Source organism: Crassostrea angulata, chromosome 4 (assembly GCF_025612915.1).
Source record: "Crassostrea angulata isolate pt1a10 chromosome 4, ASM2561291v2, whole genome shotgun sequence".
NCBI classification, from domain to species: domain Eukaryota; kingdom Metazoa; phylum Mollusca; class Bivalvia; order Ostreida; family Ostreidae; genus Magallana; species Magallana angulata.
The window spans coordinates 15,642,457-15,667,944 of NC_069114.1; the positions used below are offsets into that span (position 1 = coordinate 15,642,457).

The 25,488-nt window shown below is 33.4% G+C and overlaps 1 protein-coding gene across 5 annotated transcripts in view; it reads left to right on the plus strand.

Annotated features, from left to right (window-relative positions):
• LOC128180116 (uncharacterized) overlaps positions 1–25,488 on the plus strand; it is an 82,298-nt gene that overhangs the window by 48,358 nt on the left and 8,452 nt on the right. For all 5 annotated transcript variants that reach the window (XM_052847979.1, XM_052847980.1, XM_052847977.1 and 2 more), the window contains 4 exons: positions 12,859–13,466; positions 13,726–13,767; positions 14,033–14,074; positions 14,334–14,375. In XM_052847979.1, the coding sequence (XP_052703939.1) occupies positions 12,890–13,466; positions 13,726–13,767; positions 14,033–14,074; positions 14,334–14,375 (703 nt within the window). In that variant the 5' untranslated portion in view covers positions 12,859–12,889. The remainder of the gene's footprint in view (positions 1–12,858; positions 13,467–13,725; positions 13,768–14,032; positions 14,075–14,333; positions 14,376–25,488) is intronic.

Genomic DNA, 25,488 nt, shown 5'->3' on the forward strand with positions numbered 1-25,488 from the left:
TAGATTTAAGTTTGATGAAACCATGATTCCCTAGAGAAAAGTGGGGCCTCGAAATGGAGGGGGCATAGGAATAGAGAAAAATTTTCTTACAGGTACAACAACAAAAAGGGCTTGGTATTTACCCAAAAAAAAGAGGTGGATAAAAATTGGCAGATTTTCAATTTTTTTAGCAAGATCTACTGTACTTAGTTGTCAAGATATTTTGATACTGTAATGCTACTTTAATCAGAATTAAGGCAATTGTTGCTCAGGTGAGCGATGTGGCCCCTGGGCCTCTTGTTAGAATAATATTTTGAAATATTTATCTCTATATTTTTCTGTTAAAAATGTGTCCCCCTGTGAACCCATGCTACCCCACTAGTCATGATTTTCACAACTTTGAATCTACACTGCCTGCTTCCACACAAGTTTCAGCTTTCCTGGCTGATAGGTATCTGGAAAAGATTTTTAAAAAATAATCTTTGGAAATACACTACCTGATGATCCACATTTCCTGGTTTCTGAGATGAAGGTTTATAAACATTTAATCTATATGTTCCTATGTTAAAAGAAAATGCAACGGAGAAAACGTTTTAAAGAGACAAGGGTTAAGGCCACCGGTATGTGTTTCATAACAAACCAAAGGAACTCGAAGAGCTGTTAAAAACATCCGAAGAGTTATATTATAAACATAATATCTATGATACATGTATATGATATAATATAAATTTATATAAGTAGGAAAAATAGATTAAAATTATATCAATGAAATCCTAAAATCGTAAGCCAAACAGGATTGCTTCCTCAAATTTTTTAAAAGAATTACTGGCCCAGGGTCTCAGTAAACGTTTGCGTTTTTCGCAAATATCAGAGGAGACATGTTATCAAGTGAGTGTTTGAGCGGATTATGGCTAATTTTTCTGCAACTATTACTTATCTTTCAGAACTGCATAAGAAAACATTAAATTTTTTAACTGTATACCTCTATTCTTTTTATGTATCTAGTAAGCATGAAGTATGAGATATAAGGCATCGTATTTTTTTCCATTCAGGAAAGTAACAAAATTGACAAAAGAATGAGCAGTGATAATCTGGTGAAGCCCAATTTTGATTGATTATGAAAACATACAGTACGCAAAGATATCGTAATAAGTATTAAATCCGAGCACAATAAAAAATCAAAACATTGATATTTTAGGCTTTTGCATAAAATGTGCCGCTCTTCAAATGAGAAGTGCTGCTACAGAAAGAAGATGATAGTGATACATTTGGGTTAGATCTCTTCGGCTTTCTCGAGTTTAATTGTCAGTCATACATGTAGGTCAGACTGATTCGCTTTCTGGCAAAATGCGGTATGTATTGAAAAACTCCGAAAATGACAGTAAAACTAAAAGGAGGGAATTTCCCAGTTTAGGGAATGGTGTACATGGACCAATTTCAATTCTTCCCCCAAATTATATGATAATTCAGTTTTGACACTTACTTTCAAAATTGCAGATCATCTTTTCTGAATGTGTTAAGTATTCTCATTTAAAATTTTGCAATAAATGCATATACACGCTGCAATTATAGGAACTTTTCTACAATTTTCCATAAAAACGCATATTTGTTGTCCTAGTGATTGTAAAATTAGAGATATATACCCATGGCAACATAAATAAGGTGTATTTCAACCCAATTAAGTCGTATGTTGACATAAATGAAACCTAAATACATATAAGTTGCATGTCAACTTATACAAGTTGCATGTTTACATATTTTTTTTTCGCTTGACAACCAAAAAAAGTTACATGACAATATAAATAAGTAGTTTCTATCATATTTGAAGTCACATATAAGCGATATTTATGTTGACAAATTCCGTCCCCTTCACGCAAGAAAAAATATGTCATTATGCAAGAAAATTATATTATTTACATACAATACAATTAAGTCTACACGCACGATAATAATATTTACATGCAAGATACATTATGTCATTATAATAACTCTTTAATAGCTCTTTCATTCCACGGTTAATGTTGCGCATCATAATCAAATTATTATTTGCAAACTCTAATGCATATTTTTACTCTTGCTTTTAATTTTCAATGGGTAATTTATAAAAATCAATGCTTATCTATGCAACTACAGTGTACATGTTCATGTACGTGTTTTTTTTCTGTAGTTTTCATCTGTAGATTCCAAGATAAAAAGTTATATACAGTACAATTGTACCACACAGGCATCCGACGTCATATATTTTCCCTTTAGCCTTTTGTCGCATATCTAAGGCAGTAGATGCAGATCGAGGGGTGATTTTTAATAATGACAGGTGTAATGTACCGTTTTGGTTGAACTGATTATTTATTCTTATTATGAGAAAAATATATAACGTAAGGAGCCTGTGATGTTCCATATTGATTAGTATTACACTTCAAAGTTTTGGTAATCATAGAAAAAAAGAACAGGTAGAAAACATATTAAAAGGAGGGAGTGTCAAGAGGGGACAGTTGTTTCCTCAAATTTTCTATTAACATTGTCTTTATTTTATTTTTTTTGACAATTAAACACAGGAACTACATTCTGGTATCGCAAAAATGTACAGAAAGACTTTACTACAGACCAACAATTTTGCCTTTATGTATATATAGTGGACATATACATGTATTTTGTAGAAAATCAAAAACATGATTAAAGAAATTAAACAGCAATTTAAAATGTTCACCGGGAAATGAACTTCATTGGTCACGAAATCAAATCAGGTGAAGCCTGAATGGCTTCAAAGAAAACTTGATCACGTACTGGGTCAACCAAGTTCATGTCTCGGTTAACTTTTTTTGCATTGCTCTTTAATACTTTTAATAACGTTTGAGAATGGCAAATCGTTCAGAATCGTTAATTTTACAATGATTGCAGTGATTTTAGGCCTTGTAAATCCCTCAGATAAGAGACCTATTAAAATTGGTTTACGTCCATCGTCGTGCGTCGTTCGTAAACAGATTTTTAAAAATTTCTTCTTGAAAACTACATGACCAATTGCTCCTTTTTTCCCGTCTGAAGCATCTCTAGAATAAGAGGAATATAAGTAGAGAGTTAATGACTATACCACTCAAGGACCTCTTGGGCAGGGGCAAATAAGTCATAAAAGGCAACCTTTCTTTCCACTCTCCTCTAGTGCCGGGAGTCTGTAATTATGCATGTATCATGCACCTTTTTTAAGATAAACGTCAATGGCGCACCTGTATCGATCAACATTTTTGACCGTACTCCATTTATCTCAGCTTCAAAAAAATACCAGATTTGTTAATCATAATGCTTCCACCAATAAGTCATCGGGCTTGGCGCTGCTTCCTCCTGCGCTCACTACGAATCCGCCGCGCATTGCCACCTTTCCTCGCTGATGCATTACGTTTTCTATTTTTTTCTTAATTTTTAAGTTTCGGACAATTTCTGTAAATGTGTCCCTTTTCCTTGCAATAATAGAAAGTTACCCCCGTCATCTGTGTTTCTGACTGGCAACTGTAATGTTCGTCTCCTCCGAAAATTCTGATCTTGGACCTGTTTCTCCAAGTTATCTAACTTGCTTCAATAAGCTCTGTTGAGTGTGCGGTTTGATCGCACTCGCGTACTTTACCCTCAACCATCCGCAAATCACTTCTTTCTGTTCTATAGAATGCATGTGGTTCTACTGCAAGCCGGATTGCATCATTTAAGTATTCAGGCCTATTCTGTTTCATGCGCAAGCGCATATTCGAATTTTCTAGTGCATCAATGAATGTGTTTTTACCTAGCGTCTCCCTTATTTCCGCTGGTGCCGTAGGATAAGCAAGGCATGTCAATCTACGGATGGCCTGTTCTAGTTTGGACAGGGTCTCAGAAGCTCTTTGTTTTCTCTCTTTTAACTGCACCCGGTAACGTTCGGTCTGACTTGGTGGCGCAAATCGTTCTTCAAGAGCTTTTACCAACAAGTCATAATGCTGACCTGTTTCTTTTGAAACATTCCCTAGTATGCCATGAGCTGTCCCTCTTAGTGATACAGCTAAATACAGGCCTATTTCTTTTCCCGACCAATTAATTAGGGTAGCGCATGCATTAAAATGGGACTTGTAGTCAAGCCAAAAATTATTTTCAGCAGTTGTCGCGCTGGTTTGATGTTACACATTGAACCTCTATTACCGTGGTCAAATTCCTCTTCTAGTAGATTTTCATTCATTAAATTTCTGGTTCCAGCTCCCAGGCTATGCGTCTGTGCGCTGTTATGGAAATATCTCTATTATTTAGCGCATTCCCTAATAAAGCAGAAACATTTGCCATCAACTGCGATCGCGCTCTCCGCTGTGCGCTTCCTATAACTGGGTGTTCATCACTCCATAAGCTGTAAATATACAGCAAGTTCTGTTTCACTTCTACCTTGTCTGTGCTGCACTCTCGCTGGGCACACTGTAATATGTTCATTGGACCCTCTTTCAACAAGGTTTTCAATTTGCTCATTTCCCTGCAGTACCACTGTATCATTAGTTGCATGACTCTGGTCCCCGGTCGCACCAACCAAAGTCGCTATGCAAGAATCGCGCGCTTGCTCTTGTCTATCTAACGATGTAGAGTATCTCTCTATCTCCTTGCGCAATCGCTCGCAAATGCTCTCCAAGAATAAAATTTCTTAATCTACTATTTCCTTCATTGTAAATACTTATTTAAAATGAGTAGTACAGATTTTATTTCTTGCCGAATCCCGACGCTGCCACGTTTCTTGGTTCATGTAATCGGCTGCTCTGTCTGAGCAATTTAAGAAATATGTAAATAAACTATAAATTCCTCAATCAAATGTTTTAATCAACAATGTTTACAGTATCCCACTCTACTATGGAGCGCGCGCGCTTTTAATCAACCCTGACAGCTATCACAAGCTAATGCAATAACAAATCAAGTCTCGAAAGCCTTATTTAGGCACATAAGACTTATCTAAATACCGAGGTTTGTCCTCACCTATTACGAAGTGAACTCCCTCAGCTTCGGACTGCAAATGACTAACAACCCTCGTTGTAGCTAATTATATACTATCACAACCCACGCGATCGCGATCGATCGATGAGGATCGAAAGGGGGAATGATATCCAGAAGCGCTTAATACTCAACTCCAGTAAACAGAATGGGATGAATGATCTCGATTCTGACAATTGTTTCACTTTTCCAAGATACCTCATAATTAATTGAGAGAGATTGGTCTGGACTAAATATATTATGGTTTGGCGTTACTGGACGCAGTGACTTTCGGCTACCAATGGGCTGCCTCATAACAAATCAAACAAAACAACAATACGTGACAGCCCATAAATAAGCTCATTGTGCAGGGGGTAAGTGCAAATGAACAAACGTCACAAAATATAATATTCTGTACAGTGGCAAAGCGCAAATGCACACATATACAAAAGACAAAGTTATACACAAGGTTTGTGCCAACAAGAACAACGATTTGTAAAGTTCTATTTGAAAAAGGAAGATTAGAATGATAGAATTATTTGCTCCGCGCAATAATCTAACACATTTCAGATAGTTGCTAATTAAAACAACAGGTGGTAATTAGGGGGGAGGGTCATAAGAACCCCAGCGGCGGATTTTGTGCAGGCTCAAAATAAAGAAAATAAGGTCTATTAGATGTTTCTAAAGTTAACGTTATAAGACACGATTATCAAATACTTACATGTATATTTTGTTATATTTATGAACGCAAATATTTGCTACTTGTGATACACAACAGTGAAATGTTACTTCTGACGTCTGGAAGATCAACATTGTCAATGAGGTTGCATTCACTCTTGCGAAGCTTTCGAAGCACGACTCTTGGTGAGAGAATGGGTTGCATAATGAAGTATCTATCGCTTGGGTATAGAATTATCGCATCCGTATCTCAGATCTAATAGTTTGATGAATGCGATGAAAATATCAAATGTTGCCGAATATTATTGCATATATTTTAAATGATGTGAAAAGTGAGCAACCCGTTTAACCGGTAGCAGAGCTGCTATATATAAGAAGTCATGTGTTCATGTATGCATGCATGAACTATGATTTCAAAATATTTCAAATAAACAGACTATTCATCTATTAAGACTATGTAATGTATATCAAAACCGTTATAGTAAAAAAAATATGTATACAGTTATGTTCATCTATCTATCTATCTATCTATCTATCTATCTATCTATCTATCTATCTATCTATCTATCTATCTATCTATCTATCTATCTATCTATCTATCTATCTATCTATCTATTAATTATATCTATCTTAAAGTAGGTGTAATTATGCATTGTAGTACGTATACAAATTATAATGAAACATGCAGACAACATTTGTACAATCAATATCATCGTCAATTAAGCACACAAGCCATATAACCAGAACCGAGGTTGCATTTGCCAGGTACCCATTAGTTTTAACCCCTGGGAGTAGAGAGTGCATTAGTAAAATAAAGCAACGTGCCAAAGTTACAATGCGACAGACTGGACTCGAATTTGGGCTGTGGGCTTATGATTTGCTAAAAGTTAAGGTGTGATTACTTTTGAGGAATGTTGTCCTGTTATTAAATTGTTGATCGTATTTAATGCATACCAATCTTTGCAAACCACATCAAAGTTCAGAATTCATATTTGGGGCCTGAAATGTTCAGGGTCATTGACTAGTGGTATACTATTACATCTCTGAAAATTTGGTGAAGTAATCATCTCAACTTTTTGAAATTCGGTCTTATTGCAATTGGAAAGTGAACTGCGTTTCAGTCCGCAATTCAAAATTTAGAATTCATATTTGGAGCTTGAAATTTTTAGGGTCATCTTATTATTTTCTGAGAGTTAAAAATTGTAAGAAAAAAAGGAGAAACATTCGCGATTTTATATTTTCGCGATTTGATACAAACCAGCGGGATAGCGGAATTAAGTACTCGTGTAATATAAGAACTTTACAGTATTCGCATTTGAAAAGTAAATTGCCTTCTAGAACGCAGTTCGCAATTCAAAATCTATAATTCATATTTAGGGCCTAAAATTGTCAGGTTGATGTTCATTTTGGTGAAGTCACTTAATTTGTTGATGCCGTCAGGGCGGAATGACTTCAGTCTATGCATCCAAAATTTTTCTTTATTTTTTTTCTCTCCGCATCTGTCTAGTTAGGGTTGTGATCAATGACCAAAACCATCATGTCCTCCCATTTGTGATTATCTAAGTTAAAATGTTCCCCGACGGGTTCTTTAATTTTCTTAGTTTTGATGGTGGAAGGATGATTATTGAAATTTCAGTCGTAAATTTGATAGAATGATGGAAAGAATTGACAAAGGTAATAAAATCATCGAGGTTGTTTCTGCTGTCAACCCACTTCATTTCGATGTCGTCTATGAAGCGCAACCAACTAAGAGGTTTGAAGGGTGACTGTGTTAGTTGGTTGCGCTCTAGATTACCCATGAATATATTGGCATAAGATGGTGCCATTTTGGTGCCTATTGCAGTGCCACTGACTTAAAGGTAGTGTTCTCCATTGAACATAAAATTATTGAATTTTAGAACATGCTCTAGGAGCTTGGTGAGAGATTCAGTTGAAGGGATCTGAACCTCTCTAGCGTCCCATACCTCTTTACAGGCTGCAATACCTTCGTCATGCGGAATGTTGGTGAAAAGGGATGTAACATCCATCGTCACGAGAATAGTATTATCTGGAAGATTTGAAGATGGCGTTTTGTTAAGATAATTTGTTGTATCATTAAGATATGACGGTAAATTTTCAACATGTGGACGGAGATGAAGGTCGATGAATTCTGAAATTTTTTCAGTAGGATGTCCAATGGCAATTACTATGGGACGTCCTGGCATTCCAGGTTTGAGAATTTTCGGAAGAAACTACAAACTTTCACTACGAATTATCTTACTAGTACAACTAAATTAACAGCAACCCCCAATTAGCAAGTTAATTCGTTCGCGTTATCTTTCAGCACTTCTTCACAGACCGTCCGCTGCGTCGGACGAGATTTTTCTTTCTCGGGCTTGAAGTCTTAAATACAAAGATGTAGCTGCCACGTTTTGATCCGGTGTTTATACATTATCTATTTTTTATATATTATTTAGTTTGTAGTTTATTGCTAGTTTTGTAGATGTTTTTCTTCTTTCTTATGTAGTTTTTATTTCGTTGTCCTGAAGAAGGAATGGGTTGTCCCGAAAATTTGACAATATTTTACTTTATTGTTCGTGTTGTTGGTTATTTTTAGTGCTTATATATATATATATATATATATATATATATATATATATATATATATATATATATATATATATATATATATATATATATATATATATATATATATATATATATATATATATCGCATATCCCCCTAACTCCGTCACTACCCTAACTCCGTCACTTTCGGGAAACTCCTCGCCGTTTGAAATCAAGTACGATAATGACGTCAATTTTTACATGTCAAAAATCTTTAATCAAATGTCAAGAATTTGCAACGGTTAAATTTAAGAATGTGTAAAAAAAAATAACAGAATTAAACCTTGTTCATTTTATGCACCATTAATTGTGTGAAGTCAGCTAAAACTTTTTCACGGGTGCACTAAAATATCGATATTTCTGACATGCGGGTCCATTCGACCATTTACGGTGGTCAGCCATTTTTAGAGAGGTCAAAATGAAACATTTCACATGTAATACATTTTTGATAAAGGTAATTAATACATTTTTTCAGTCTACAATAGCCTTTATGCACTACTCTTGATGATAACGTCAAATCGCTTAGCCGATATTTTTGCCGATATTTTTGCCTTATACAGGGTATAGATATCTCCGGTATATCGCTATTTAGAATATGCTACATTTCTAAAAATGTAATAAATAAATAATATAATAATTAATATATTAATCAATGATATAAAATATTTGAAATATGTAAGGACATAAATCAAACGGCATCCATACATTCTGAAAAGGCCATTGTGATTGTTGTTACATGAGCCCATTTTTTATTCTGGCGATCATTTCGTTTCGATGAAGTTAAATACAATTTAATTTGTATGCACCATTTTCACTTATTTTAACTTGGCCTAGATACAAATGGGGTTTTAACTAAATTGCTAATGTGTCTTCATTCCCTGCAATATCATAGGGCACGTGGGTGACGGAGTTAGGTTCATAAGATATAATAAGCACGCGTGATAAACGTCGTATTCAGAGAGCTTATTTGAATAAAGATAAACATATTTTTGTTAATAATTCATCTCATGTTATATATCAGTCCCTAAAGCGAGCAAATACCCGCAAAAACACGGAAGGAAAATTGGGAATTCTATTCCCTCAGTCATCTATTGACGTGAACCCTCTGAAAAAACTTGTAAAGAAAACATCGATGATTCCAAGCCCAATGTTTAAAACCCCATTATAATGAATAGTGTTCAGAGACCCGAATCTCAATAACTAGAGGTGACCACTTCACTATATTTCATAGTGGTAATGGTATACCATTAGTAGATGACATTGAAAATTTCAGGCGTAAAATTCAAAATATGAATTTTTAATTGCAAACTGCATTTCAGAACACAGTTCACTTTTAGATTGCATATAAGTTTGAATCTCAAAATGTAGAGATGACCACTTCACTATATTTACAGGGTGGTAATGGTATACCTCCAGAAGATGACCCTGAAAATTTCAGGCCCCAAATATGAATTATAAATTTTGAATTGCAAATTGCGTTCTAGAACGCAGTTCACTTTTCAATTGCGAAAAAACCCGAATCTCATAAACTAGAGTTGACCACTTTACTATATATTCTCAATGGCAGTCGTATACTACTAGCAGATGACCATAAAAGTTTAAGGCCCGAAATATTAATTATAGATTTTGAATTGCAAACTGCGTTCTAGAACGCAGTTCACTTTTGAATTGCGAATAGCGAACTGCGTTCCGAAAACCGATTGCCTCTTTGATGATTCATGCAGGATATGAAAGTGGCGTCATTGTCGAAAATACATATTAACCCGTGTGTTGCAACCACTATTGAAATAAAACCACTATTGAAATAAATTATTTCAATACTGGTTGGGAATGCATTTCATTAGAAAAATCACTATGCAACCACTATTGAAATAAAACCACTATTGAAATAAATTAATTAAATACAGTTGGGAATGTATTTCATTTGAAGAATCACTTTTCAACCACTATTGAAATACATACACTATTAAAATAAAATATTTAAATAGTGTTCAGGGATGTATTCCATTTTGAAAATCAATTTACAGACACTGTTGAAGTACAACTTCAATTAAAATTATGTTTTCATTCGTAGCTTAGAATGAATTTCTTTATTAATATTTCTTTGAAAATTTATACTTTTTTCTTTAGATTTCTCTTTCTACAAACATATCATGTCCTATGATATTATTGTGAACATCTTGTAAATTGCCAGATTTTCTATTCAAACTCCCTGTATATTGAATAATTGTTTATTGATAAATATTATTATAAATATCACTATTAATATAATTTTTTTTCAATGGGGGTTGGGGGTGTACCTCACTACGACCACTATTGAAATATAGTATTTCAAAAGACTTTAAGTGGTTAAGGATGCGATTCATTTCAACCACTATTGAAATAATTTACTTCAATAGTGGTTTTATTTCAATAGTGGTTGCAACACCTGTGTTATATAGCTGGTTATGTAATTTTTTCTGCAATGATTGCTACCTTTATAACATCCATGAATCACTAAAGATAACATAATACTGTTTATATTTAAATCTCTCTTTTATCAACTTAATAAATTGATCTTTAAAAGTAAGAAATAAATAAAATCATTTAAACTATTGTTTATATTCATCCGTTTGTTAGATAAAAGAAACAGCCAAATCGTCTTCTATTGGAGCTTGAGTCTAATATCATCATGATTATTTCGGGCAGTCCGTGATATTTCTTAGGCTGATAAAGATTTCGACCAATCGATGAACGGCGCGTTTGTATTTTACTCATGTCAGGTTATACAAAGCCATGAATGCAATCAATTTCTACTAGAAATATAGGGAATTATACTTGGTGGATGTAATCATATCAAAATATCTCTAAAAAACAACTAATAGTTATATATTCCTTTGATCATTTTGCTTGAAAGTCATTAGACTTAGAAGGTTTATTGGATTTAAATTTTACACGTAACTGAAGATTTTTTAAAGTCATTATGATAATGACTTCAATAAATCTTCAGGTACATGTACGAGTAAAGACATACGATTGAATTTGGGGAAAACGCAGGTTTAATTTTATCGCCTCTGTAAATATCCTTTACTTCTTTTTACACACGAAGTCCACTTGTCACATTAAGAAATTTAGTAAACAATCATTTACCAACATCAACTTTTACGTTTGCATCTGATGAAGTTGAAAACGACTTACAGTGCCTTTTTATTATGCAGTTAAGGTGATATAAAACACTTTCATGTTTGACCTCCGATCAAATGCGTTTACTTTCCCGAAATTCTTATCTAACAGTATAGAGCACTTGCCGCATTAGAGCGTTATTTACGAATCTGTTAGTCGAGAGTTTGAATCCTTGTAAGGCTTTTATAACTTTTACCTTTCCAAAAATATTTAAAATATATTTTTGGGACAAGTGTTTTGAAAAATTTGAAATTACTCAACCGGTAAGAGTATTTTAGTTATAATGAATTTCATTCAGATCAATATCGACAGGTGTCCTATAGAACCTTAATTTTGCTTGGTAATTTTAATTACAATCATGCTTCCGCTTATCAGTACTCGCAGTACTTTGATTTTATAATATACTTACATCTATAGAAAATATCAAACAAAAAATAAAAATATCATGTGATGAATGATTATTGTCAATCATCCGCCCCGTATCTGTATACATGTACGTATATCATAACATTTTCTGTCACAATGCGCTTGCTTTTTGTATACCATGATGACGTCGACATCGAAATTGAACAATTTATACTAAGTTAAATGTCAAAATAGTCGACGATTAATGGAAAAAGGAGGTGGACAATAACAATCGACTATCACCGAAAAGAGATGTGTACTTTTTTTTTTCTTTTTTTTTTACACATCTTTAATCAAATGCAAAGTATCCAGCACAGCAGGTGCAAAATCAAACACCCGCGACTGGCCTTTAGTATTTGTATTTGATATTTTAAAGCTGCTTTGATTAAAGTAAGATGGTCAATGTTACTTGGATGAGTGATGCGGCCCTAGGGCCTCACGTTTTTCATTTTACTACAAATAGAGTTCATACATTTGTAAATCTTTGCACCCGGAAAGCAATTAAACAACCTTAACTTCCAAGACCGCTTTATATACCTTGGAAGCAGTCGATGAACGATTAAAAAAGTATGGCTACCAAATACTTCCAAGAATTTATGTTACCTTTTATTGAATCGTGGTGAATGTATTGAAAATAGCAATGAATCGTGATGACACTATCGCATTTTATATAATGATTTTTATTTATACTTATGTAGGTCTATAATATATTAGCTTTTCTAACGTTTCTGTGAAAAATGCAAAGTTAAGGAGGCGTGATATAATTCTGACTCTTGGTTCTAACCAACACTTGTGCAATACTAATTAAAATACACGTCAAGAGCCCTTATTGAACTCTAAGTTCTAAGTATTAGGTCAGCCATTTACTTTATAAGGATACAGTCAATATTTTTATATATCTGTGGATTTGCTCGCTCTTATTCCCTTCGCTTTGCTCGCCAGCTTTTCACAGCGGCGGTCACGTTCGCTTTTAACACTTTCAACGTCTTTACATTCTACATTGTAAGAGTGTTATCTGATATTAAAGAAAACCTTTCTACATTCTTATTTTATATTTTTTTGTAGAAAATCTTGTTGATACTATATCCGAGAAAGGATGTCTTTATCAAAATATAAATCGAATCGGGGGACTACACATTTAGCCCGAATTGCCCGGGCGTTACTGGGTCCCTGCATTGATTTACTGCGCGAAGTTCTCGCAAAAGAGATATCTCCGCCTGACTTGGAAAGGAAAGTTAAAGATTACATACGTGAAAAAAGAAAACCTTCTATCAGCGAAAAACAAAAACAGCTCGTCTATAGCAAAATATACTCCGACTTTGACATTACGTTGCTCTATTTCCTCTTACGTAACGTTTGTTCAATTTCTCCACACAAAAACAAATGGGGGAACGATCCAGAAAATACTGATAACAGTGTGTCAGCAAACATAGAACGAGTTCGTATTTCAAGAAACGAATGGTATGGACATGCTACGGACTTTTCTCTCTCAGACTCAGATTTTGAACGAAAGTGGAAACATATTTCTCAAATTGTAAAAGAGTTGGAATGTTATCTGGGGACTGGAACTAAGTACCAGGACACTCTGATCAAATTAAAAACTTGTGTTATGGACCCTGAATCGATAGAGCTCTACATAGATACACTGTTGACTGATATTGCAAATCTGAAAGGTAACAAGTTGGTTTAACAAATTGATAATAAAATTAAATAGATATATAATAGAAACATTGTTTGTTTTAAATAAATAACATCTAAATAAACCATGACTCACATTTTTGCAAAAGGTGTTTGGATCTGTGATAAAAAAGGATTGAAAAAAAGTGAAGCTGAATTTTTTTGTAAATGACAAACAGTTTCTATTATGCAATTGTATCAAAAAGGATTTTAAATGATTTTATACATTTAAAGACTTTCTCTTCATTCTTATAGAAGGTTTTGGAGAGTTACAGACTAATGTTGCAAACATAAAAGGTAACAGACAAGTTGGTTTAACAGATGGATAATAAAATTAATTTAATATATGAAATAGAAACATTGCCTGTTTTCGTTAGTTACATGTAACAGCTCATTAAACCATGACTCACTTTTTTCAAAAGGTATGTAGGTCTGTAATAATAAAAAAAAATAAAAAAAATACATGTTTATGTAAATGACAAAGAGTTTTTATTGCCTAAATGTATTAAAAGGGATTTAAAATACGTTTATACATGTAAACACTTTATCTTTATTCTTACAGAGAGTTTTGGAGAGTTACAGGCTGATGTTATATACATGAGAGGTAACAGCTAAGTTGGTTTATCAAATGGATAATAAAATTAAATATATGAAATAGAAACATCGCATGGTTTTATTTACTAACAACTCAATAAACCATGACTCACCTTTTTTCAAAAGGTATATGGGTCTGAGATAATAAAAAATTAAATAAAGTGAAGCTTCATATTTATGTAAAGACAAACAGTTTTTATCGCGCAAATGTATCAAAAAGGATCCAAAGTAATTTTATACATATAAACATTGTTTCTTCATTCTTACAGAGGGTTTTGGAGAGTTACAGACTGATGTTACAAATCTGAAAGGTAGTAGACAAGTTTGTTGAACAAACGGATAATTGAATTAAATCAATATATAATAGAAACATTGCATCTTTAGATTAATAAGCTTCACATTGAAACATGACCCACCTTTCTAGCTCACCTGAACTGAAGGTTCAACTCATGTTTTCTGATTGCTTTTTGTCCGTCGTCCGACCGTCTGTCTGTAAACTTTTCACATTTTTTGCTTCTCCTCTTTAACCTCTACCCCAAATTTAACCAAACTTAGTACAAAGTATTCTTATGGAACCTGGATTCCAAATTGTTAAAATTAAAGACCCATTTAAAAGGGAGATAGTTCTGAAACAGTGAAACGAGGATGGGTGTCTAAAATATTTTCTTCTGAAGAACCACTCCATCAATAATGCCAATCTTACATCATAACTTGTATTTATAGTGAACATTATCCAAATATTGACTGGGGTTGAGGGCAACATTGATTATATTAGCCCCCGAGGAACGAAATATTGCCCGACGCAAAGCGGAGGTCACTATTTTTTTGTCCCAAGGGGGCTAATATAATCAATGTTGCCCGAAAACACAGTCAACATTTGTTTTGTTATATGAAGAAACAAACCAAAATTTAATAAAGTAATTGAAAATAAGTCGTCGTAATTTTCTCAGCTCAACAAAGAATTCACGAATTCAATTTTGTGCAAAGTTCATTTCCAAAATATCCTCAGTATCAAACGGTCACTGGTGATATTCCGCCGACCGTAAGAATTATCATACAGATGTTCTACCTGATTTTACTTCACACTAATTCGCAAATCCTTACATCCATTTTGATAGCAAACGGTCGCATTGCGTGTCCGTTGTTTACTTGCCTTGACTGACTGTCTATTATGACGTCACCTTGTTTTTGGAGTCGCGAACTGTTATTTACGTCATAGTTTACTAATCCTCAAATCAGAGGCGATTATTTGAAATAGAGGGAATGTTCTCTAGATATTATTCCTAGCCGGTCAATATTTTTCGGACAAGCTAATATTACATTTATTGACTATTCGTCTATATAGAGTTATATAGTGAGAATATACTACCGAATATAACAATCTAAATTGTTAAAGCCATTTCCCCAGACTAATACTGGGGCCCCCGGAGAGGTTCAAAGTCTAACATATGGATATATTGGGTAAATATTTAAAAATGTTCTTAAGGTCAAGATCTAGTAAATAAGAGGTGCCTACAGGTTTATGATATTCAAGATATAAGCTCTTTAAATGATGCTTCATAACAATATCTTTGTTTCATAGGGTGTACTGGGGCTTAAAATTTTGGTAAAAATCATGTTTTAAACAACTATTTTCTATGAAATATAAAGGATAAAAGTAACAAATCTTGGAGTTTTGTCCATTTTTGACTAATGAAATATATCTAGAATGCCTACAGTCTCTCCTAAAACGGTATTAATCAAGCTCTCGATCTCCTCTTTAAAATGATGTCAGATTGAATATAGGTACCGGGATTAATGTTCCCGTGTTTAAATATAGAATGTCAAAATATTGTTGTATTATCTACATAATTCCTTTAAAGCCGTAAAATACGGGAAAAGATTCATCAAGTCAATTGTGACGTCATAATGGTTCTAGCACCAAAAAGACAGTCTGGAATTATTTACTAGATCTTGACCTTAAGAATTAAAATGCCACAATTTGTGATATTACTATGCAAGCAATATCAGATAATGTAGATTCTAAATACTTTTAACCATCACCCCAGACCATCTCTTGGGCCTGAGGAGGGGTTCAAAGTTTAACATAAAAATATAGAGAAAAAGTTTTAATACCTTCTTCCCGAGAACTACAAATACATGCGTATAGTGTTGATTCATTTTGTTAAAATTGGGATCCCCGAACCAATTCTTGGGTCCCAAAAGGTTTCAAATTTAATCATTTAAATATGTAAGGAAAATGTTTTAAAATCTTCTCCTGAAGAAATACGATGCTACAATTTGTGATATAATCGTGACAGCATTCTCAGACAGTGTAGATTCCAAGTTCTTAAAATCGCGATCCCAGGACCAATTTTGGGGCCCAAGGAGGAGTTGAAAGTTAAACATATAAATATATAGGAAAATGTTTAAAACTTGTCCTAAGAACTACTGCACCAGTAATGCCAATATGTGTACCATAGCTTGTATATATTGTGAAAAGTCTAAATACCAATACTGGGGCCCAAAGAAGGGTTCAATTTTAGCATAAAAATATATATAAAAATGATTAAAACCTTCTTCTTGAGAACAACAATGATACAATTTGTGATCTTACTATGCAAATATCCTCAAATATTTTTTATTATACCCGCACTTTCTAAAGAAAGTTCGGGTATATTGTTGTTACCCTGTTCTGTCCGTCCGTCCGTCTGTCCGTCCGTCCGTCCGTCTGTCACGTTTTACTTTCTCAAACTGCTCTTACATCTTATAAACCAGCAAACTGAACTCTTGGAGTTTGATTTGGGGTATCATGTTGTTTTGTAAAAAGGTTTCAAAAATTCTCTGTTAGTCCTGGGGGTCAAATAATTGGTAAAAAATGACGTTTTTTCACAAAAAACCTTCTTCCTCGAACTCCTCCTACATTTTCAACAGTAGACAAATCATCTTTTGGAATATGTTTTAGGGTATCCTATAGATGCGCAATAAGGTTTCGGAATTTTTAATTTTGTCCTGGGGGTCATTTAATGGCTAAAAAATGACGTTTTTTTTTTAAAAAACTGGTTTCAAAAACGTCATTTTTTTTGGCAGTAGCCAAATGATCTTCTAGAATATGATTGGCGGTGTCATATTGAGGCGTGATCAGGTTCCAGAATTTTTTTTTTATTAAGGGGATCAGTGGGCAACAAAAAATGACGTTTTTTGGCAAAAAAAATATGGTTCCCAGAACTCCTCTTACAACTTTTGGAGTAGCTACGTCATCTCTTGGGATATAATTGGGGCTGTCATATAGATGTGCAATAAGGTTTTAAAAATTTAAATTTCATCCAGGGAGTCAAATAGTAGAAGAAAATTGACGTTTATCACTAAAAAAAACAAACATCGATCCAAGAGCTCCTCTTATGATTTAATGGATAGACAATCATATCTTGGGATATGATAGGGACTGTTCTATAGATGTGCAGTAAGGTTTTCAAAATTTAAATTTCATCCAGGGAGTCAAAAAGTAGCAGAAAATTAACGTTTATCACTTCAAAAAAACAAAGATCCTAGAACTCCTTTTATGATTTAATGGATAGACACATCATATCTTGGGATATGATAGGAACTGTTCCATAGATGTGCATTACGGTTTTGAAAAATTAAATTTAACCCTGAGGCCCATTAACTACCGGTACATACCTTTTGATGCCCTTTAAGGATCAAGAATATATATGGTTAAGGGGTGGGCATCTCAACCGTTTTTGAGATATTCGTGCAATTTCTGTTCAAGGGGGGTCATTACCAACCCCGGGGCCCATGACCTACATACCGTTTGATGCCCCTTGACACAAGGAACAAGAATATATATGGTTTAGGGGTCATGATTATAACAGTTTCTTAGATATATGGTAATTTCGAATTCCTGGGGGGTGGGGATGACCCCAGGGGTCAGATCTAATAAACCCTATATATTGCCAGTAACAGCCAATATATGATTATGAAAACCCTATATTATTATCTTTGTCCATTTTCAAGTTACCATTTACAGTAGAGTCTACGATTCTTCCTACAAGGTTCAATGTTAGACCCCACACCCTTTTGACACCCCCCTCCCCCCCCCCCTCCCCCGAAAAGTGGTTGTCTAACCCAAAATGAGAAAAATCAAACCAGGGTGCACAACTAGATATCCAGGCCTATCATATCCTAGAGTTTTGTACAATTCTGTTCAGCCATCTCTGAGAAACAAGTTCAGAGCAGGAAAGAAGATGAAGAATAATAATACATGTACCGTATTAAGAACCGTACAAAAACAATAAGTCTCCAAATTTCATTCGGGAGACTTAATAAAAAAGATTAAATAGAGATAGGATCATCAAACATCAATAATTTAAAGATAATTGACAATTTCTGATTCTAAGGGGGTCAGGATGACCCCTTAGGGTCATGACTTACATGCCATAATGATCTGATGCGCCTGCATGACCTAAGGAGGAATAATATCTTTGGATTAAGGTGGGGATCTGAATGGTTTTTATGATATTTAATAATTTCAGGAAGAGCACTTGGGATCATGACCTACAGACCATCTTAAATGCCTTGAACAAAGAAACAATAATATAATATGTTCATGATATATGATTCAATTTAAGAACCCAGATATAGATCAATCATCTGTTTTGTAACATGACTGTAGTATGGCTTAGTCTTATTTTAAATTACATTAAAAAATTGTCAAATATATGACTTGGAACCCCCACTCCCAAACAAACTCAAATATAAACTGTTCTCTCTCCCCCCCCCCCCCCTCCCTTGTCGAATGATCTATTAAAATTAAAATATAATTTGGGTGTCTAAAAACTTTTATAAACTGGTAAAAAATGTTATTCTTAAAAAAAATTATATTACACCTTGCATAATTGACAAATGATCTATTGAGATATGATCAGAGGTCATATTTCTACCTTGGGATCAATAAGTAGTATTCATTGACAAGTTAAAATTAATAACAATAAATGATTCAAATTATAAATGTTTATACTCCACATTCACCCCCCCCCCCAGTCTTCTTAATACATTCTTACATGTGTACAGTTGCAAATTTTAAATCATTTCTTGATTGCTTTTTCTCTCGTGAAAAACATTCAGATTTTGGAAATTGCTTAATTCAATTTTTAAGATTTATAAACAAAATGTTATATGCATCACTTCCATGTGTATTCGCCTATTTGGGGCAATTGTAAAGTCTCCTAAACAAAGCAGTGCAATTGTAAAGTCTCCTAAACATAGCAGGTCAACTCAATAGTGCATGCAGTCTGACAAATGAAAAAAATAACTTTTTCAACTAAAATGACAGAAACTTTACAACTGCGATAGGATAGGTAACGATGATAAGCTTATTTAAATATTAAAAGATGATGATAAAGTATGCTGTCAAAGGGAGATCACATTTAGAAAGTGAAAGAAGAACTTATTTATGTATGCTGGCATCTCATTATATTGTGCTACTGCTACTACATGTATTATGCTTACCTAAATTGGTCAACATCATAATGATAATCCAATTAAAACACAATAATGAATTCCTTTAGCTGATCTTAACTATTCCTTTTCTGCATACGGAAAACACCGACATGTATGTATGGGTGTTGCTAAAACGCGGAACGGAAAACGGAACGGAAAGCGGAACGGAATGGAAAATATCATCACGTTTATCGCTTAAAAAAGGGTATATAGACTGGCCAGAAACGATTTACTTTGTATCTTTTATTTATATCTAATGAATGATTATCAACATGTTGGTATCTTATTAATATTCATATGAATGTCTATCAATTATAGCATTGTATTCATTCAGCTTTAGTTGAGTACGGAAACGGAAAAATCAAATGTATACGAATTGTGAAACATTAACATGATTAAACGAGCATATTAGCTTTAATTTTTCATCTTATTTTTCTTATATGGTATTGCTGGCATATCAGCGTAACGTACGCGGTTAGTGAAAGCGTTTTATGAGTGTTTTGAGTATTTTTATATTTCAAATATGATGTACATGTATATACTTACATCAAAATTGAATTTTCTGTGTTCTAGACGATCTTTTATCATACAGACGATACGTACAGTATCATTGAGATGGAAGGAAAAAAAAACCGTAGGACTGACGACATTAAAAATTAAAATACAGTAAACATTAAAATACCCGGTAATTTGTGAAACTAGTATTTTTAGCAATGCAATTTTGTTTACGTTTGCATTACTAAGCAGTTGTTTATTCCAGCAGATATATACATATGATCCGAATAGAGAGCTCTAGACGTTGCCTGGTTTGATTTTCCGATTATACATTGGGACTATAGTCTGTCGATCCCAAAATATTCATGCAGCACATTTGGACGATTTATAATGGAAAATGTTGACATCTTTTCTCCATTTGGAAGTCACTCAGAAGACCTTGCACAATTTTTCAACACTATCATCCGGGTCTGTTGAAATGCAAAACCCTGTAGACTTCTTTATTTTTAGCCGTGTATTTATACCAGTTGATTAGCTAGAGAGGACGTTTTAAAGAAAGAATAATGAGAATGTTTAATGCTTCTAAAAGAGAATTGCTTGAACCCTGAGGTATATATAAATATACAGCAAAAAGTGAATCGAGGATATTTTGGGACAGAATATAGTGGTCAATGCATGTACTGTAAATTTTGAGGAAATAAATATTCTTGAATTAATAATCTAATATTGCTTATCTTTCAAAAAAATTAAAAAGGTACATAAAGTATATCGTTTTAGCATAATTAACAAATCTATGCGGTAAATAACATTAGATAAGATTTTCCGTTTTCCCTACCGTTCCGTTTTCCGTTCCGCGTTTTAGCAACACCCATGTATATATACACGTGAACCCATCTAATCGAAGAGCTGGGTAAAACTAGTACCTGCTTATGAGACATGCAGACCTGTGTTGTGTACGTAACTTCAGACAAAGATCATTCATTTGTACATGTAACATGCATGTATTTTTATGACCTATTCTTCAAATCCACTTGCACTATTTTATTAGGTAAATAACAGCTTTAAGGTGGTGCAGGACACCTGCATATTGTGATGTACATGTATACTTTCTATTGAGATAAACAATAAAGTATATTAAATATTTATTAAATATTTACCCCCCAAATAATGTTACCTAACATTGAAGCGCAATGGGTTTGAGCATTTACATGTCTGTAAGAGTATTGGGGTCAAAGGTGTATTTTTGGTAATTTTACAATTGATATAAATGAATTTTCATGGGGAGGGGGGGGGGTCTGGACCCTTCACCCCCACCCCTTCTCTAAATCTGTGCACATGATGATGTTCATGTAGGCACACAGAAGCAAATCTAAAACCGGCAACCGCAACGGAGAGGGGGCATAATTTAATTTTTAATCTTGTTTGTGATAATTATGTAGACCATTATACTTTCTATGACATAAAATGTTGAGATTATTGATTACCTGAAAATTCACTGCAAACAGTTCTACCCCAAATTGCACATAAAGTGCTGCTCATGTCACGATGTGTATTATCATATGGGAAGGGATCTCATCCTTCAGTTGTGAAAATTATGAATTTTAATTGTATTACCGGTGCTTGCATATAGCCTTCATTTTTAAATAAACTGGTACAAAACAGTGTTATTTAGGGGCAAACACATGGTGCGGGTAATACTGTCTAATGACAGCATCTAGTTCTTATTGTTAACATCGGGATCCCAATTCTTTGGTCGCAAAAGGTTTCAAATCAAATCATATAAATATGTAAGGAAAATGTTTTAAAATCTTCTCCTGAAGAACTACAATGCTACAATTTGTGATATTATATGAAAGAATCATCAGAGGGTGTAGATTCTGAATAGTTAAAACCGTAACTCCCGGACCAATAAAAGGCCCAAAGAGAAGTTAAAAATTGAGCATAAAAATATACAGAAAACTGTTTTAAAATGTTCTTGTTGAGAACAACAATGCTTAAATTTGAGATATTTTTATGCAAGCATCATCAGACAGTGTAGATTTTAAATCATTAGCTCACCCGAAGCGAAGATTCAAGTTAGCTTTTCCGATCACCCGTTGTCCGTCTGAAACCTTCACATGTTTGGTTTCTTCTCTAAAACCACTAAGCCAATATTAACAAATCTTGCTTCACAACATCCTTATATGAAAGAGCTAGATTTTAAATAATAAAAATAAATGGCAAAACGTGTTTTAAAAAGGATGAATTGCGATTTAGTTTAAATAGGGTGCATGTCTTTACAAATCTTCTTCTCAAGAACAACGGCACCAGAAATACCAATATTTATACCAAAGATTGAATATACAGTGCAAATTCCAAATTGTTAAAATTGGGGCCCCAAAACTAAAACCGGGACAAAAGATGGGGTTTACATTGTAAAATTAGACAAATGAAAACATTAGGAAATGTTTAAAACTCCTTTTCTCAAGAACCACAGTGCTTCAATTAGTGGAATTACTATGCAAGCATCATCCTATAATGTAAATTTAAAATTTTTAAATTTGTGACACTCAGAATAATAATGGGGCCCAAAAAAGTTTAACTTATATATATAATATATAATATATATATATATATAATATGAGTTTTACAAATCTTCTTCTCAAGTACTACAAAGGTACATTTATGATATTACTGTGCAGGCACCCTAATATCAAAATGAATATAAATTGTTAAAATTGTCACCCCCAAACTTATACTTGAAGCACCATAATGGGTTCAAAATTTTACATTCAAATATACAGCAAAATGTTTCAAAATCTTATTCTCAAGAACTACAATACATAGTTACTAGAATGCAAGCATTCCTAGAAAGGATAGATTGTAAACTGGTAAAATAATGACTCTACACTAATACCTAGGCCCCAAGGAGGGCTCAATGTCAATTTCAAACAGGATCCAAAATAATTTTATATGTTTAAAGATGTTATCTTCATTACTACAAAGGAGTTTGGAGAGTTGCAGAGTGGTCTTACAAATATGAAGGGTAACAGACAAGTGAGTTTAACAAATGGGTAATAAGATTAAATAAACGTGTAATACATGTAGAAACATTTCATGTTTTGGTTTAAAACGTCACAATGAACCATGACTCACGTTCTTGCAAAAGGTATTGGGGTCTTTGATGATCAAAGAATTGAATATATAGAGGTAGCGTATTCATATGACTGGCAAACACAATTTTAATTACGCAAATATATTAACAAATCAAAAATAATTCCATACATTGAAAGATTTAATCTTTATTCTTGCAGAGGATGTAGTAGAGATGAAAAAGTCATACAAAATATCTACTCAAGGTATAGTTATTTTAAAAAAAAACATTTCTTATGTATATATTAATATTATGTATATTTGATAACATTTTGAAAATCAATATTTTAAAAGGGACACATTTAGAAGATCATATGCATTAATATTTAACAATCGGTTTTTTGAACACAGTTAGCAAATTGCAATTTAAAAGTGAATTGCATTTTAAATTCGGGCTTTGAAATTGTCAGGGATTTATTCTTAAAACTATTAATGTGATTAATAGCTCCTTAATCTTTGATATATGTACTCTTATTGAATCACTTTCTTACCCAAAAAATGGAAGATATTATTTACATCATTATTTTCGGTAGGGTACACTGTTTACATTCAATCTCCGTAAAATTTTAGGCACGCCACACATTTGAAAGTTTTTAAAATATTTTTTTCTTTTTCATCTGGTCAATACACTTTGTCAACATTTATCTATTTGTACGAGGAAAAATGTACCTCATATGTTACTTTTAAGATGAATGCAAAGGTCCAGTTGGTCTTCCATGTTATAAAATGATGTTGTTTAACTGATATGAAGTTTCTTAACCCAATGTACTCGTCTGTGCAACGCGTGGCAGGTGACTTCGATTTCGCGGTAAGCGAGTTTGATGTGACTTTATTCCATCTACTTTAATTTATAAAAATACCCAAGGCCTATTTGTAAATTGTTTATCAACGAATTTCATTTCTGATCGCTAGGTTTTCCCTCAACTGATGAGAATTTGACGATAAAAAAAGTCACGTAATATGTAAGGGAGTCTGATCTGCTAAATTTCTTTATATATATACATGTATCGTCTTATGATCCACCGTCCACTCATTCTATTTGTTTGTATTCATTAAAAAGATAAGGTCACAAACCAGAGCAAAAATCACCGTTACAGGGTGAAAATAATTATCGATAATGCGTCAATCATTACAATTAAAAAGCTGTTTGATCTATCAACATTAATCGGAATGTACAATATTTATTCACTCTACTGTTTTTAAAATTTTCACAAGCGTGGTAGAATAGTAGATTTTCCTTTATTCATTGTATAAAAAAGGGACCGTTTTCATATGTTTAAGGATATAATTCTTAATCGACCCGATTTTCAGCTTTTGCACCGGCAAATCGGTAGAGGAATTTCTTGTTTTATATATTATAAACACTGTATCTTACTAAATTTTTTAAATTGAAAAGTATTATTTTCTTAATGGCGTTATCTATATCTCGAATCTGGCATAAATTCAGACCATTTTCCCATTATTTTGCCTATGCCCGTGTTTAAACGGAAAGTACCTTTTAATCCAAAAAAAGATACAGGTATCTGTCGCAGTATAATTGTCGAAACCTGGGTACTGATTTTATAATGGTGGCTGTAACCACTGATTTGTCATACATTTTGAAAATCTGCATCTAAAAAAAATAACATATAGAACTATGTGTGTAAAATCAGTTGATATTCTAAATCGTTATTAGTTCCAGCGAAATGCAATGAATGTAGGTTAATATAGAGATCTTTATTCTCATTCCCAGAACTGTACAAAATGAAAAATGACAATAACAAACTGTCAATCATCTGAAAAATTCATAAAGCGATATACGAAGATAGAGGTGGGACCAGGTGCCTAGGAAAAGTAAGCATCCCCTGTTGACCGGTCGCATTTGCCGTGTGCTCCTTGTCACAATTAGGCATGTCGTTAAAGAACAGCAGATGAGATACATGTAATTTAAAAGTTGCTTAATGTAATCGATCCTGCTACCGCAAAATCAAAGAAAATACCACTAGGCGATGCATTCAACACACGAATGGAACCTCTTTTCAATATCTGTGGCTATATGCATGAATGTTTTAGAAAAGTCACTTTTTGAATAGTTGTCTAACGTTAAGAACAAAATCCACATAAAACCAAAATTTATATACCCGTAATGTAAACGTGTACTACGATACTTGTAGGACATACTTTTAATCGGATTTCTTTGGTTTAAAAAAGTTCAAACACTCACATATCCAATTATTTAAATACTATTTTCCTATATATCTCTTAAAAAGCTGATGATTTTAATAATGTAGAGTAAGCTTGATAATTAAGACTCTTTAAACCTGGTATTATTGTGAT